This window comes from Rhopalosiphum padi, chromosome 1 (assembly GCF_020882245.1).
Source record: "Rhopalosiphum padi isolate XX-2018 chromosome 1, ASM2088224v1, whole genome shotgun sequence".
In the NCBI taxonomy this organism is placed as follows: domain Eukaryota; kingdom Metazoa; phylum Arthropoda; class Insecta; order Hemiptera; family Aphididae; genus Rhopalosiphum; species Rhopalosiphum padi.
Genome location: NC_083597.1, coordinates 65,979,685 through 65,997,511, shown reverse-complemented (window position 1 = coordinate 65,997,511; position 17,827 = coordinate 65,979,685). Strand labels below are relative to the sequence as shown.

Genomic DNA, 17,827 nt, shown 5'->3' with positions numbered 1-17,827 from the left:
AAAATAAATTCCTAAAATAACAATAAAATGAATTACGTCACATAATATTAATATAATCCACAATTAAAATTAAAAAAACGTAAATGCCAACAATATTAATTTGATAATATAAAGCACGAATTTAAAAGAAAATTTCCCTTTTTTCTAGAAGCCATAAAACATAGCTTTCCAAACACAATAAATGTGTATTATACCTAAATTATCTCAAAAATGAAAATTACATATTAAAGTTTTCATAGATTTTATAAGAATGGATAAAATGTGATAACAATTTAGATTAAAATTATTTACCTAAAAAGTAAAAAAAAAATGAATATTGTTTTATAATATTATAAATGCATTAAATCGTGTCTCTTTAATGCATTTTTCTTGTTGTTTAAAAGATTTAAGTCCACGCCTTGATTATAACTTATAACTTATTATAAGTATAAAACTAATAACATAACATTGAGCGTTAATAGTATTTAATATAGTTGGGCCATTTCATGAGGTTAGAAGTTGAAGTTTATAAACACATCTCCCGCTTCTCCACCACTCCTCTCAAATTCTTTTAGAACATATTTCAATTACAAAATACAATAATTAAATTTATTATACGATGACTAACTTACGCTAATTATAATAAGTATAGAGCTGTCATCTTCGTTTAATTTATCTTTATATTTAATAAACGCTATGCGTAATCCATTTTTGTTCAATTAAAACATTAATTGCAGTGATTTGTATTCACTTATTTACAATATTATTTTCTATTATACCTATTTTAAAATTGTGGAGATTGTATTATATTTAAATCAATACGATATCTCTAAAGACGATGTTTCAGTTATAATTTTTACATTGAAGTTAACTTTGTATATTATTATACATTTAAACCTATTTGATTATTGTTACAATGAAACTAAAAGACTATTATTGTTACTTATATACTTTCTAATACAATGTTTTTAACTTTGATGAATAGCCCGTATTTTTTAAAATAAATAATCATCTCTAAACAAAATGTCTAGGTATCTCTTCTTGCAGTCTACTATAAATTTTATATAAAAATATTTAGAACTACTATGCATATATGAATATTATTTGAAGTTGTTTCTGCAGTGGTCTATAATTTTTCAAATGATACATATACTTATTAATTTGATTATAAATAACGTATTTTACTGAATACTTTATAGTACATTCAGGAATACTGTATCTGTATATATGAGAAATATTAGTGAATTATATAAGTTGTCTTACTTTGTTTTGGCGACCTATATGGAAACAATCAGACCAGTGGCAATCGAAGTTCGCAAATGCACACCACCACACTATAGATTTAAGTGTAAAAAAATTAAATACTGGCTACAATCGGTGTGAAAACGGATAATAGTCTGAAAATTGGACAGTAATACCACGGACGCAGAGAAGACTGACCAACCGAAAATACTAAGATTGCCCGCTGGACGACGACGGACATCTCGACCGGCTTACTGCGGTTGATTTGGTCGAGTAATTAACCACGCCTACACGTTCGACATCCAGCAATCGGGTATTCGGGTAACCACGGTGTTTTCTGTCGGCTAACCTTGGGAATATGTACCTAATTAGGGTTCATCCGATTTTTAACGATTCTCGATCAAAATTAAACATTTTCACATATGCGTATCATAGCAATGTGTTAAGTTAGGACATAGACATTAATACATTTTATTTATTTATTAATTAATATATTTGTTCAAGGTCCATGATGTACAGTAACAAAATTCCGATGACAGGAATATTGTTTTCTGACGATTATTATACTATTACACGTGCCGGAACCAAGATAAGATTCATATTAGTCATCTGACTCCTATAATATTATTATTCATAGATTCCTTGTAGGAATATTGAGCTTCTCCTCATATAAATTAATTTTAGAGACGTTTAAATAATTGAGTTAAAAACATTATAATAATTAGTATATACAGCACCAGTTAAAGCATCAAGAATATCATTATCGAATAAAATTATGTAATAGAAGATTATTATAAAATCTACAAATATACCTAATTAAATTTCTGACATTTCTGTTAGGTAATAATTTTATTTTAGTAAATATCAGAATCTTAAAATTAATCAGTCAACTAATGAAGATGTTTATTTATTTAAAATAAAAATTTAAGTGAAATATTATTATTTTCATACTAATTGTGATAAAATGAATAATTATATTACCTCATATTACGCGTTTCATACTTAGTACTTACTTTTTGAAAAATAAACACAAAACTATATTTTATGTTTTAAGAACAAATGGTTATCTCTTCAACTTATAATACTATTACAAATTAACAAATTAAACATAGATAATAAGACTATTGTTTAACGATAACATTGATTAAATATATTGAAGTGTATTTAATCAATGACAATAAATATATTACTTATTTTATTTTTATTATACAGGGGACGAACAAAACCTGACATTTTTCAGGTTTTAACTGCATTCAGAAGGATAGACAGTGGACACTACCTACCCAACTTAATCTTTCAAAATTGACAAATGTTTCAAATAGCATAACTATATAACAATAACAACTTTAAGTATTAAATTTTAATTTACAGTAAAAAAATAACTGAGTACTGATCATTTAAAAATCATCCGGTTTCTATTGGTCACATTAAATAAAACACTATGTTATATAACACTATATACACTATAGTCAAACAACTCGGTAAACAACAGGAATTACAAGTAAACCAAAAAGAGCTCACTTCCGATCTATATAAAAATAAACCAGTTGACAGAGGTGTAGACAAGTTGTCTACAAAGGTAAATCGATTTTTTTCAGACTGCAAAACCACTGTTTTTATATTCTTTGGTTGAACTCTTCTTTATGGTATACAATAACATGACTCATATGAACAACTTTCTAGTAATTTCAAATGACAATGAATACATTTTCTATGCTTGCAATTAATATTTAATACTTTAGATAAAAAAAATTATATAGCATTTTAGATTCAATTATATTAGTCATAACTATGATAACTATGATAAATAATATTATAAAATAAATAACTATAATAATTTCATTTGCCATCATAAAATATCAAATAAACAATGTAAAATTGTAATACTTAATTGATCACATAAACATAAAAAGGAAAAAATAGTTGATAAAATATTAAACATTCATTAAGTATCCACTTCAGTTTCAATACCACTTAAAAAATATTTATACACATCTTTGTAGTTTGTTTATTTTAAGTTTTTACATAATATTTTAAACAACTAATTAGAAATATTATAAAACTTTCAGTCAAAATATTTTCTAAATTATTTTAGTCAATATTCAAAACTCAAAATATACTTAATAGTTAATTCTGTACTTAATCCATAAGCTTACATGTATTTAGCTTTTTCACGAAAACAAATAAAAAATAATAATATAATGAATATTATACTAAATGGTCTATACTCATTAAATAAACTATTTATTTTGCATGCTTCACTTGAGTAAAATAATAGAACATTTTTAAGCAATCAAAACTATACTACCTAACAAACCACATAGATACATACACAAGCATTAAATTAAATTTCAAGAATAAATTAACAGTGACAACTGATAGGTGCTTACTTCAAATATAAAATTAATTGAGCATGACTAATAGTGTCAATTGGACATTATTTTTCACCTGATTTAAAAAATAAAATTTAGATGTTACTTTCAACTATAGACATATTTTTAATAGTTTATTATTATAGGTACCCGTGTATATATTATATTATATATACATATTTTATTTAGGATACCTAACAAATGTTATAAACACTCATTAGTATGAATATCACAATATTTATTTTATGGTTATAACTTTGATAACAATGAATATAATTAAATGTTCTTTATAATGTAAGCAGACAATAGACTGATAATAGGGTGATTATAATATATTATAGATACCTACCTATTAATATACCTATTTCCTATTCAAAATTATTTAATTATAATAATGCTTATTCAATTTCAATACTATAAAAAATAAAGTATAGGTATGTAATATGAATTACAAATTCAAATAAAATTATAAAATTAATTTAAGTAAAACATAGAATGAATTCAAAAAATTTAATGTGTATTTTTTAAAACATTTAACTTGTTAACTATATAATATAGGCGAGTAATATATTTATGACAATAAATTATAAATAGATTAAGTTACATGCATAATTATTTATTTAGACTATTAAATATTGATAACTAATATATTAAAGGTATAAAGGTATAATATAATACTATAGCTATATTACTATAAATGTTAAATATGAATGAAATGGTAATTATGATAAATAGGTATTTACTAATTCTCAATTAACTATATAGAATAATGATAATTAAAAATATTAAATAGATATCAACTATAAATTTATTTTTCATTTATTCATAAATACAAATATGATTGCTCTATTCAATTTTTTAAATACCTACAATTTTTATAAAAATGACATTGTAAACGAAAAAATCAATATTAATACACTACAGTAGAATATTTAGGTACATTTTTTTTTATACAGAGAAAATACCAAAATATAATAAATATTGAAAGCCAATAGAATGATAAAATAAAATTATTAGACATAAAAAAGTAAGGAGTATGGGGTTTGATTGTCTATGCCATAGTTTCCGTAATTAGTAAATACTCCACTGATATACAATTTTAATTTTAAGATTAATTAATTTTGATAAACTTGATTGTAAAGTTTGATTAATATTTGCATAAATATGAACAATAATAATGTCTAAGAATTTACTTTACATATCTTACTTTTATACCTACCTAGTAACTAGATCACTGAATCACTGAAAATCAAATCTTATATATATAGTATCTAATACTAATATTGATGTATCATTATTATTAAACATTTCTACAGAGAACATATAGAGATGATTCAGCACCAAAAGTTGATTACTGGAATCAGCTTTACTAAGCCAACCAATAGGTACCTAAACAGGAATCGTATTAACTCGGTGAGTATGTTGCACGAGCAATAACGATCAAAGTGGTAACGATAGCTTAAAAGTTATAATAAATGGAATACGGTACTTACAGCTACACGAATATTTCGGCAATAATTTCAGAAGCCAATGCACAACACGATCGTACCAAAAAACAAAAAAAAACAAAATAACAAAAAAATACAAATACTAAACAAGTAAACAAATACAATTCAACACAAATGATTTATGGGTAAGTTAACAACGTGAACAACAATAACAACCACCACAACAGCAGCGTTCACTGCAACAATAGATATTAAGGAAAACAAACGATAAAACGCAACGGCGAATCCGGCTTTCGCGCAACGAAGACGGAACCGACGACCCAGACGTTTTCTCCTGGAGCAGTGTCGCGCGCAAAACGCGTCGTCACCGGCAATACAGCGTACACTGAGCGCCGTAATGCAGCCGACATCGAAGCGATTCGCTCTCGGTGGCGGCGGCGGCGGTGACAACGACCGTTTCGCGCGGACGTCGCGTCGTTTTCGTGCGCGAAAAATAACGGACCGCCGGACGCGATTGGTTTATGGACATTTTACTCACCGCTCCTCTGCATTGCGGTGCGGTCGGAAAAATCAACGGACACGGCGAAAATTCGGACGGTGTGACTCGGAAACAAGAGAAGAATTTTAAATTTTAAAAATCCGCACGTCACATTATCATGTACCGATGATGGTCGGACGGTAGCACCGGGAGGGACGGACGAATGCGCGCCGTGAAAACGACAACAACTCCGTTGAACACGGTTTTGCGGGGGTGGGTGGCGGTGCAGATATGGAAAAGAAAACGATTCGGCGGCGATGAATCAGACTATCGATTGGCGCAGTCTTTAAATTGGCTAATACGAAAATATTACCGTCAAAATCAAATTGAATTTATCACGGATCTTTTTCTTATCTTAGTCTCTTACCTTCGATCATAAACGGTCATTTACAAATTGTATATGATCTAAAATTTCTAAAACTTAAGGAACTCTATCGATCGCTCGACGGTCTCTCGATAATACAAAATTGTTTTTTTTTTTGTTTTTAGGTTAACAAGAACTCGGTTTTGTAAACCATGATAACAATTTTTTTCTGATAACGTTTATTTACATTTTACAATTATGCATTGCAATTGAACATTTTTTCATAGTCGTTACTTGTTCTCACCACGCAGGTCTCAGACTACTTCACAAAAATAGCCGTTCCCGAATCATTTAAATTTTAAACATTCGTACTATTTTACTAGGACATGAACGGTTTGCGATTATTTAGACGGCTAGTCAGCGGCGTATCCACCCGCTCCAACAAGAACGAACGTGCCATCGTCGTTACTGATGATGCGTCTACCATAGTGTGTTATCATCCGGAGAGTACTTTTCCATACGAATTCAGCAAACCGCTACCAGTCAACAAGGTACAGGATAACTCGGTTTTACGAGTTCAAAACAAAGAATTTGTGCACGAAGTATTCAGTAAGCCCAATAATGAAATAGTGCAACAAGAACTAATGAAAATGACGTACACCACCAAACACCGTTGGGTACCACCCAAGAAATGGAAAAGAAAGTTTGCTCATCAAAAACTTGTAGACAGAGAATATTTATAATTTGATATAATTATGTTTATTATTTTTAAAAGTGAAATAGCTCATGTTTTTTTAGTATAAGAGTACACACTAAAATGTTATAATGATTTTGTTGAATAAAAACTGTGTAATATCAAAAATTAAGATAATTGTAAGTTATAAAAAAATTTTCTTTCTTCTACTTCCAGCTGTAACAGAAAAAATATTTTTAATAATAAAATTTATAGTCAGTAATTAGTAGTATTATATGATAATAAGTCACCTTAATAAGTCAGTTAATGATGGTACGACTGGCGGAATAGTTTGACAAACTTTTGGTTGATTTGATGGTTTTTTAAGTTTTAAATTGCGATGTTGAGGGAATGTAGGCATCAATTTAGGATCAGACGCTAAAAATATAAATATTAAGTTAAATAATATTTAAAAAATGGTATATTATGAAAAAAAATAAATATTGTTATAAAGTTAAAATGTTATATAATAACTAGGGCTTAGACTTTGGTGCACTTTATATTGTTTCACAAAGCTTAGTGTGCAATACTTGCATAGTTGCATGGACACTAATTTAGTTATATAAACTTCAATTTTTGGATTTTAGATTATTTTCTCAATTTTTTTACGGACATTAAAATTCATGCCGTAAAAATAACATAAACAATAATTTAAAGTAATTACGCAAAGGTGGCTCAACAAAATATGAGCTTTGTAGACATTCTTCAGCTGTTGCTCTTCTGCTTGGTTCATACATGAACAAAAAGTTTAAAAGACGAATACCAGCATCTGATAACCACGGAAATCTAAATGAAAAAAAAATTTTATATTTTCATTTGTATGATGGTATATTTTTAAATTTTAAATACTTTGGTCTAATATTATTATATGGTTGTGGTCTCAATGTAAAGTTCTTCAGTGCTGGTAATGTGTCAATTTCAGGCCATATTGAAGCATTGGGAGTACCAAGAAGTTGACATATCAAATCAAGTTGATGTATCTCTGTACGACCAGGTAATAACGGCTTGTGAACTAAATTATAAACATATTAAATAATTATGAATTATGTTCTGAAATAATAACAGTAATATAATAACTAACGTACGCAAAAGTTCAGCAAAAATACATGCAGTTGCCCACATATCAATAGCTGTTGTCAACTTAGGAGATCCCAATAAGACTTCAGGAGCTCTATACCAAAGTGTTACCACTTTGGCTGTCATTTTTTTCGGTGGAACACCAAAAAAACGAGCCAAACCAAAATCAGCTTAAAAACAAAAATAAATATTAATTGATATAACTTATACACATTATAATAACAACAAAGTTTCAGTAATTCACCTATTTTTACACATCCTTTGTCTGTAATCAATAAGTTAGATACCTTGAGATCACGATGAATAATGAAATTTGAATGCAAATACTTAAGTCCTTTTAAGAGCTGTAAAAATATACATTTTACTTGAGACTCAGTGAATGCAGTAGCCATGTTGTCTAATAAACTGGATAAATCGTGTTCACAATATTCCATAGACAGAAATATACTAAAAAAAATGGTATGGATACATAGTTAAAATAAAAGTATTATAGTACTGCAGATATGAGACTAAAACTAAACATTTTAAAGATTAGAATATATTAGCACACTGAAAAAATAATAAATAATTTTGAAAATTACATTTCCAACATAATAATTTATATGTATAATATAATATTACATACATTAGAAGTTTTAAATTAAATGTTAACATATATTTATGTTACCATGTTTGTTTTAATTTTAATAATAATTTTCATAGATATATTTTGTTAAAATCATTCATGTTGAGTATTTTCTAAAATTAGATTATTTCATTAAATTAGGTATTTAGATACTTTTTTGTTATCTCAACTAACAGCCGATGCCGTAACTACCGTTGGTCTAATTCTATTACTTAGACCAGAGATTCCTAACCAAGTGCCGCAAAATTATATGAAATATATTTTTAATCTATAGGCCATAGGGTGCCTCCAGATTTTTAGAAAATGACTAAGGGTACCGTGAGTCAAAAAAGGTTGGGACATCTGATTCCTAGACTATACATGTTAATGACTCAACTTTAGTCAATCTCTGTCGTCAGCACTGTTAAAAGATAATATTAGTCATATCTAACTGATGGTCAAATTTATTATTTTAGTTATAATTAGTATTTATAATTATGAATCTTTGGAATTTATCGAATAGTGAAAAAGATGCCATTGAATTCTTTCAAGAGAAGAGTTTACTTCCAAGACACCATCAATGTAAAAATGGTCATAAAGAAAAAATTATACTTCGGGAAAAATGAAGTTTTTTGGAAATGCAATATTAAAGCATGTCAACATAAAAGCAATATGCGTATTGGTAATAGTCTTTGTCTTTTTTAATAATACATTGTTTTGTATATTGCTGGAGTGCAGAAATGACCTCCATTAAATTTTGTAAACAGCATTTTAATATGAATCATGAGATTATATTTATTATATAAATGAGAAATTCATGTTGGTCAAGACTTTGAGAAGGTAGTTGAGATAATGGAACTCGAGACTCATGGTAGTCGGCATAACGGAAAAGTACCGATATTTAATAGGTTAACTGTTAGGCCATTTTTTGGTACTTTGCTCACAACAATATATGTTGTTTTTCTTCAAATTATTTTCATAGTACAAAATATTACTTTAATTAAATAGGACAGGATGTGCATTACAATGTTTACTTTTTATAAATATTTACCTGTCTAAACTTCTTCCCACTAAAACTTCTTGTAGGCGAACAATATTCTCATGATCACATTTCAATAATAATGATATCTCACGAAGTGCACTCATTGGTAATCCTTCCTTTTCATTTTCCATACGAACTTTTTTCAATGCAACAATTTTTTCTAAAGGTGATTTTGAATCCTTTGCACGATCTTAAAAATAATTAAAAAAAATTAAATTGAGTTCAGTCTAATAATTTTTATTGGTCACCCAGCTTAATAAATGATTGGTGTACAAAATATAAATCAAAAACTAAAAAAAACTGATATTAACAAAACAATAAATTTAACTTACATACAACACCGTATGTTCCTTCCCCAATACGATTCAATTTTTCAAACTCGGCAACAAATCGACAACGTCCAAGCTAAATATAAACAATTTATAATTAAATACAAACAAAATAATAATAAAAATATAACTTATAATTTTAACATGCATAAATTATAAATTCTACTAATAAAGCAAAATAAATTAATAAAAATATAAAGTTATGACTTAAAGAAGCTCATACACAATCCATTTTACTTGAACAGTCTTTAACATTCAGAAGTACTGCCGTGAGTGACTTAAAACTTAATGACTGTTCAATTAAATTAATAGAATGAACCACGTAAATTTTTTAAGAAAACAATGACTTGCATGACAGTTTGTCATTAAATTACTGCATATTTGTACGCATTCTTGAGTCAGATTTTACTTGTACAAACTTAATTTTAGGTAAAAGCTAAACAGAAATGTAAGGAATACTTATTTATATCACAAGGTATAAATATATTACTAACAAGGTCTTTTTCAGGAATCGGTATAGGTTTAAGTTCACGAAAAGAGTATAATGATCCTGAAAGCATTACTGGACCCGTAGGATCATAATCTGCTAATACTTGTTTTGATTTCTTAATGCCTCCACTTTCTACAGTTTTTTCTTTTTTGCTTTTTTTCGAATGCTTCTCTAAAAATTAACATTAAACCAAACAATATATTATCATTACAATTATTTATTTAATTGTACAAAATTCGATGGGTAAATCGAATAGAAAACATACTTTTTGATTTCCCCATGTTGATCGGAGAATGATTTAAATGCAAATTAAAAAACAAAAGTTAACATCTAATTGTAACAAGTAAATTACTAAATAGTAAATTCAGTAAATTGTATAGAATATAGAAACAAAATTTTTATTAAGAAATAAGAATTGTAGCGATTGCCATTCGGGGACCGGGGTAGAAAGCCGATTGTTGTTACTTATTATCATCAAAAAGCAAGTGTGCTCGTCGAACGGAATAAAATTACCAATATCTACCGCGGTGTAATTCAAATAATAATCAAGCCAAATTTAAATTTTACCATTAATTTTAGAGTATAATGTATAATACTATTAATACTATAATATTATCTTTTTTCAACTCAAACAATATATTAAAGAATTTAATACCTTTATTTAATCAATATTTGTACGTGTGATCTATATCAATAACAGAAAAATACCAATTGAACAGTTCGTAAAAATATCTTGGGATGCATCTAAATCTTAGATCTAGATAGACAATTTATTTAGGTAACAACTAACTCATATCAAAACTTCTTATAATCTTATGATCTATTTTATTTATTTTTTTATTTTTCATAAAAATTAGGTAAATATTTCATGAAACTTTCGTGAAATTTTAGAACCCTGCAGTAATCGTAATATGTATTTATGTAGATTAAAATAAAAACAAAATATGTAATTAAAATGTTTGTTTTTTTCCCTCTTCGCCTAAAAGATTCACTTTGTGTTGGTTCCAAAGTGAGTCTAATAAGCCATAAGCGACGTCCATTGTATTAAGTGATATTAATGGATATTTTCTCTACTCAAAATATGTCTTCGTATAATTTTTCTACCTATTTTGTTCTCTATCTTCAAATTTACTTATAGTATTATCCAATATAAATAGATACGTAATTCGTATAATGTATGTATTGTAAATAAAAAAGGCATAAATGCAATTTAACCGCTAAGCAATTTTTTAGAATTTTCTTTTTCTAAAATGTGTGTTTTTGCATACTTAATTTTATGGTATTTTTATAAAAAGTCACTCAAACTGAATTTGAAACTTATGTTCAAAAAACCAAAATGCTCGATTTGTCGAAAAATCGTATTTTTGAGTTTAAATTTAAAATGTCAAATATTTATATTTTTGGAATTTTTTTTTGGATATGTTAGTAAAGAAAAGAAAAGAGATTTATTTGCTTAACATTTTTGTGAAATTAGAATTCTCCTATCGTACTTGCTATTCATGTTTTAAGTTACGGGAATTGACTATATTTAAATTTATATTATATTTTAGATTATAAACCTACTATAGTGAAGTCAGTTCTTTGCATAGACTTTGTAATTACTAATTTGTACATGTGTGGTTCTTTGTCACACATTCGCCATTCGGAGGTTAGGTTAGGTCATAGACCATATAGGTTTATGGCAGGGACGTACACAGGGGGTGTTTTGGGTGTTCAAACACCCCCCGAAATAATTGGTTTTCATATGGTTATTTACTTATTCTATTTTAATGTTAATTATCATATTATACTTTGATAGACAGATCACAGATATGATATTAACATTGTGTTTGTGAAAAACCCGTTAAAGCAAAAATGAAAATTTAATACTAACAAATTAAAATAATGGGTGATATTGAATTGAGTCCATGCTACTTTTATGTGTTTGAATTGATTTCAGCTTATTATCTTAATATCTTTGAATTAAAAAAAAAATAAATAAAATGTAATAAAAACTACCTACTTACACGGTAAAATTCAGTATTCATTCAAAAGTCAAAATTAAATGCTTTTTTTCATTTGGCCCATTCGAGATATCCAAATATTTTTATTCTTGTGGACACTATTCTAGGAATACAGTCTGATACACATATAAAATAAAAAAGCAAAGTAAAAAAAACATGTAAAGAAACATTAGAAAAAGAAAAATTTTTACGGGAGCAGACAAATTAATATATAAATAAGCAAATTTAGAGATTTGACTTTTTAAAATCTGTACCATATAAATTTTTACCAGCCACTATTTAATTATTAACATTATTATATTACACATAATAATTATATTTATTTATTTTATCAAATGTGATTCAACACTGTACCGATCAGTTCATCGATTTTTGCGTATTGGTCTACGCTCTCAGTATTCGTATATAGCTAGTAGCTACTAGTGAACGCACCGTTTTCTTCCCTTCGAAGATTGAAAACGTATTTACGTAACAAAACTGGCGACGAAAGATTAAATGGATTAATATTGTTAAATGTGTGTAGAGCAGTGCCGCAACTACAAATTTGAGGCCCCGGTTCAAAAATATTTTAGAGGCCCTTTTACTTTTTACTATTGCATTTGCGGAAATAGGGAGGGGCTTAACCACAAAATTGTCCATTAGCCCACCCCCTCCCACCATCAAAAAAAAAATTTTAATTTATTTTGTTTGTGTGTGGGTACTGGGAACCAAGCCCTTTGCTTACATTAACGTATAAAATGTTAGCCCCTCCTAAAATTTTAATTGATTTACACTTATGTACTGTAGACATAAACAGTGGCAGACAGGATACAGGCATTTTGAGAATTCATGTATCCAACAAGTGTCCTACCCACTTATCATTTTTCATTGGTAATTGAAACTTATATAAAAAAAAAAAATGTCTAACTGCACTTGATTAAAATATTCAAATAATATATCATTATAATATTATATCTTAAATAGTTGATTAAAAAATAGTAAATACTAATAGTAAAATAAATCTACTTATTATAGGTACATTTATTACATTTATAAATGGCATATTGGCATACATCTTTTTATCTAAAGAGATAAATATTTAAATTAGTCAGTAAATTCCATGACAGATAAAGTTGGTAAAATTGAAGATAGATACAATTATACAAATTAATGAATCCTTAAAGTACATTCAAATAGGAAAAACCACTGTACAATTAGAAAAAATAAAAACACACTTATAATCTTTATATTATCAAAACTTTTTATTAACACAAATGTCAGGTATATATATAAAATTAAATCAAGAAATTATGTTTTCTTGCTTTTTTATTGGCAAAATCATTAATTAATTTACTAACATCTATTTCATTTGTACGATTTCTTTCAATATTTAAAATACTAATGTTTGTTAGACGATCCTGTGATATTGAATTTCTCAAATAGTTCTTAATGATTTTTAATTTGGAAAATGAACGCTCAGCAGCGGCAACAGTAACTGGTAATGTTATGAAAATTATACATGCAGATAGTATATCATTATAAGTAGAAGCTACATCATTGTCTAAAATACACTGCAATAAATCTTTAATATCACATTTTGTTTTTAGAGTATCATTAAACATACTTTTTAAGCATAATATCTGTCTTATTATGTCTGTACTTATGTCATCTTTGTAAAACAATTGAAAATCATATGCAGCTTTCATAATATCCTTTTCACAAAACATTAAAATGTTTTGAGGTAGCAAGAAATCAAACCTATTGGTTACTTCATACAAACTGTTGAATCTTTCTCTAAGTTGAACAATTGCTGTATCAATAATAGGTAAAAAAACCAATACTTTGAAGTTTTCACTAGTAATGTCAAGTCTTCTATCACCATCAACATCGTCAAAAAATCGTTTTGAATAAATACGGCGTCGAACAATAGATTGAATCGGTATGCCCCATTGGTTACATAAAATATTTGATGAATTAACAAATTCTTCATATTTGTCTCTTAAATTTGTAATACTAGATGTAGCCTCTTTTAAATAATTACAAGCACTATGAAGATGAATATTAGAGGATTGTAATTTTTTAGATACTAGATTAAAACTTCTCAATATATTTTCCCAAATTGTTAATAATAAAACAAATTCATAAGATTCAATTTTTTTCTTCAGTGAGCTTGCCTTTAATTTTTCATCAGTTTTGAGACTTGTTAAAGATAAATTGGATAATGACTTTAATACATCTATGAACCTAGTTTTCAGAGCATACACAGCTTTGTGCTTAGCCTCCCATCTGGTAGTGCATACTTTCTTCAAAACAATTTTAGCAACAGAATCCCCTAAAGCTAATGATGCCCATCTAGGTGCTGATTTACTATAAAATAAGAACACATCTTGCAGAGTATCAAAAAATTGTGATACTTTTGGTGTACTTTTAGCCAAATCACATAAAACTAAATTTAAGTTATGTGCATTGCAGTGAACATAAGATGCACTAGGAATTATATCACTGATTCTTTTTTGTACACCTGAATGGCTACCACTCATGACGGCTGCGCCATCGTAGCCTTGTCCTCGACATTTGCTCAAGTCTAAATTAAACATATTTAGTACATCTTTAATTAAATTTACATGATCTTCTGCTCCATGATGGTTCAATGTAAAAAATCCTAAAAATGATTCTTTTATTTCAAACGTACAGTCAGCATAGTTCACTACTGCATAACGCAGTATGAAACTAACCTGATCTGTTTTTGAAATATCCTGGGTGGAATCCATAATAATTGTATAACATTGACTAGATCGAATTTCGTCACATATAATATTTCTCATTCTTGTTGCTAATAAATCAATGATTTCATTTTGAACCTTCCAGCTCAAGTATTTAACTCGGGTTTCTTCGTCACTCAAAAGTTTGTTTAAAACTGGATCAAAATCAGCCACTAATCTTACTGCACGCAAAAAATTCCCTTCATCCTCTCTACTATTTCTTGATTTCCCCTCGTTACCACGAAGAGCTGTATTTCCCGATGTCAAAAATAAAATTATCTTAATAATTCGGGTAAGAACATCTCTCCAATATTTTGCTTCTATTGAAATGTGTTCTTCAAGTTGTTTATCAATGGTCTGATGTTTTACCCAAAGAATTCGAACTTTGACAGCATTAATGTGTTGAATAGATATTTCGTGTACCTTAATTTTCTGTGATAAATGCTGCCAATCATTCAAACCATTTATCCAATTTACATTAAATTTAGGATTATTTCTGTCTGCAAATAGCCAACAAGTTTCACAATAAACTCTGTTCAGATCCACTGAATAGCATAACCATGATCTAGGTATTTTAATACCAGTTGGGTTCATTACAAAATAATATTGAGTAGAAAATGTGCGTTGTTTGATATTAATGTCATCAAAATTAGTAACTGCATTTTCTGGAAATTTTATGTTCGGTTTGCAAGGTCCAAACAATATAATTTTTCTTTTTAAATTTGCATTATTAATTGTTTCAGGAAACTTACCACGGTCTGTTGGAAATGCAGCATTTAAATCTAGTTCATGTCTGAAAAAAATTATATGCTAATATAAACACCAAACTCTACAAAGTAAATTTCTTGATCAAGTCAAATTAATGACTAGTGACTACACAATGATTTACTAGTTTACTACACATTACACATTAATATTATAAGACTAGTTAATAGATAATATTAAATACATGGATTATTGGATAAACCATTAAATTGAACCCACATTAAATATTGTATATATACTTTATAGGTACTAAAATAGTAAATATCTACCTGGGCTATTGGTTTCAACATCACTAATATCATTGTAACTCAATACAAAATTATTTTCATCGCCATCATTATTCAATTTAACTTCATCAATATTAACCTTTTGTATGCCACTTTCGTTAGTATTAACAAATTTGTCCAAATCTATGTAAGCATACATTTACATAATATACTAAGTTAAGCTATATAACTAATTTATAAACATCAAAACCTTTAAAGCCCCACAAATTTTGTGGCCAATTTTACTAGTTGTCTGCATTTTATAAAAATATATTAAAACAATAATTAAGTATTAACCTTTGTCATGAGCTTGGCTAATATTACTAATGTCATTGCCATCATTTTTGAATTCATCAACATCAACCCTTTGTATGCCACTTTTGTTTGGATTAGCAACACCGTTCATATCTATGTAAGCATACATATAGTAAGTTAAGCTATATAACTAATTTATAAACAAATAATAATTAATAATAATTATAAATGGTAATTAATTTATAAACATAAAAACTTTATAAAGCTTCCACAAATTGTGTGTCAATTTTACTATTTGTCTGCATTTTATAAAAATATATTAAAACAATAATTTAATATTAACCTTTGTCATGAGCTTGGCTAATATTACTAATGTCATTGCCATCATTTTTGACTTCATCAACAACAACCCTTTGTATGCCACTTTTGTTTGGATTAGCAACACCGTTCATATCTATGTAAGCATACATATAGTAAGTTAAGCTATATAACTAATTTATATACATATAATAATTATAAATGAATATGAACTTATGAACTTATTAACATCAAAAGCTTAAAACTCCCATAAATGTAATATCACTAATGTCAATTTTTTAGGAAACTGGGAATAATATTTATATTAATAATGCCATTATAATAATAAATCATACATTTTAGAATAAAATAGGGAAATTCAACATTTCAACAGGATAATAATATTAGGAATATTTTAATATACTTGATACTTGAACCTATTTTATTTCAACATATTTTTGAAATCAACAATAATAACAAATCTGAATATTTTTGAAATAGGTAGGTACTTAATCCTTATACCTAAATAGTAATATTATGTCGAATATAGAAGAGACATTATTTTGATTAATAAAAAAGACAAAGTTAGTCATTTTTTTCTACTAGTTAAAGTTAAGTTACTTTAATACAAAAAATAACTTTTAACTATGTAAGATTTTAATGAGTTAGATTAGATTATTTTACACATTTAAATATTCAATAATTAATTCAACTAGGTGGTTAAGTTACAAAGTTAATATGAACGAAAATTAACTAGTTAGTGCCCACTGACAAGCTATGAAAAAAAATGATTTTGTGAATAGGTAGATATTTTATAACTGCACTTACTTGAATTAAATAAATATCTATTCAATGATCCGTGATATTTTTTAATTTCATTTGTTTGTTGCCTTTTTCTACGTCTTTTTGACGCACCACTTTCAAATATTCTTGATGACATTTGTTTTAATTGTTTTAAAAAAAAACCAAGATAAATGACAAACGTCTCAACGCTATAATATACTATACGACACTATTGACAACTATTGTACTGCTGTATAGTAAGCTAAATTCTAAATAAATCGATAAATAATGCGCGGGACACGGAGTGCAATATTAATGTATCATACAATTATACAAATTACAATAACAACATTGATAATTCTGCCGTGATGTTATTAAATCATATAAAAATAGATTTATACCGGACTAGGCGGACTATTAATAAGCAATATGCCTACATATCACGGACGTATATACGTCCGTGCTATTTATAGATATAAATACATAGGTATTGACTATTTTTGAGTCAATGGAATAGGATCTATATTTATAAACACGAAAATACAAAATTCAAAATGAT

At 27.4% G+C, this 17,827-nt stretch overlaps 3 protein-coding genes across 3 annotated transcripts; 1 reads left to right on the top strand and 2 right to left on the bottom strand.

Annotated features, from left to right (window-relative positions):
- Nucleotides 1–6,119: 6,119 nt before the first annotated feature.
- On the top strand, nucleotides 6,120–6,754 carry LOC132918573 (large ribosomal subunit protein mL42). The gene has a single exon (XM_060979880.1). The coding sequence runs from the start codon at nucleotides 6,270–6,272 to the stop codon at nucleotides 6,624–6,626; it is 357 nt and encodes a 118-aa protein (XP_060835863.1). The 5' UTR covers nucleotides 6,120–6,269; the 3' UTR covers nucleotides 6,627–6,754.
- Nucleotides 6,620–10,611, bottom strand: LOC132918571 (cyclin-dependent kinase 10). The gene is made up of 10 exons (XM_060979879.1): nucleotides 10,424–10,611; nucleotides 10,163–10,329; nucleotides 9,672–9,744; nucleotides 9,349–9,529; nucleotides 7,938–8,140; nucleotides 7,702–7,863; nucleotides 7,466–7,628; nucleotides 7,281–7,402; nucleotides 6,868–6,994; nucleotides 6,620–6,793 (listed from the first exon to the last, which is right to left on the bottom strand). The coding sequence occupies exons 1-10, from the start codon at nucleotides 10,437–10,439 to the stop codon at nucleotides 6,784–6,786; spliced, it is 1,224 nt and encodes a 407-aa protein (XP_060835862.1). The 5' UTR covers nucleotides 10,440–10,611; the 3' UTR covers nucleotides 6,620–6,783.
- A 1,601-nt stretch (nucleotides 10,612–12,212) lies between these two features.
- LOC132926507 (zinc finger MYM-type protein 1-like) lies at nucleotides 12,213–15,830 on the bottom strand. The gene is made up of 2 exons (XM_060990875.1): nucleotides 13,495–15,830; nucleotides 12,213–12,277 (listed from the first exon to the last, which is right to left on the bottom strand). Exons 1-2 carry the CDS (start codon nucleotides 15,494–15,496, stop codon nucleotides 12,213–12,215), a joined length of 2,067 nt encoding a protein of 688 aa, XP_060846858.1. The 5' UTR covers nucleotides 15,497–15,830.
- Nucleotides 15,831–17,827: the final 1,997 nt, after the last annotated feature.

Bases quoted from the DNA above. Each gene is read 5' to 3' on its own strand.
- LOC132918571 (XM_060979879.1), bottom strand. The intron at 9,745-10,162 runs GTTAGTAATATA...GTTTATATTTAG, and splicing joins CGATTCCTGAAAAAGACCTT to CTTGGACGTTGTCGATTTGT. The intron at 6,995-7,280 runs GTAATTACTTTA...TTATATTTTTAG, and splicing joins TTTTGTTGAGCCACCTTTGC to CGTCTGATCCTAAATTGATG.
- LOC132926507 (XM_060990875.1), bottom strand. From the start codon at position 15,496: ATGAACCCAACTGGTATTAAAATACCTAGATCATGGTTATGCTATTCA. The intron at 12,278-13,494 runs GTAAATTAATTA...TATGTGTATCAG, and splicing joins TACAAATGAAATAGATGTTA to ACTGTATTCCTAGAATAGTG.
- LOC132918573 (XM_060979880.1), top strand. From the start codon at position 6,270: ATGAACGGTTTGCGATTATTTAGACGGCTAGTCAGCGGCGTATCCACC.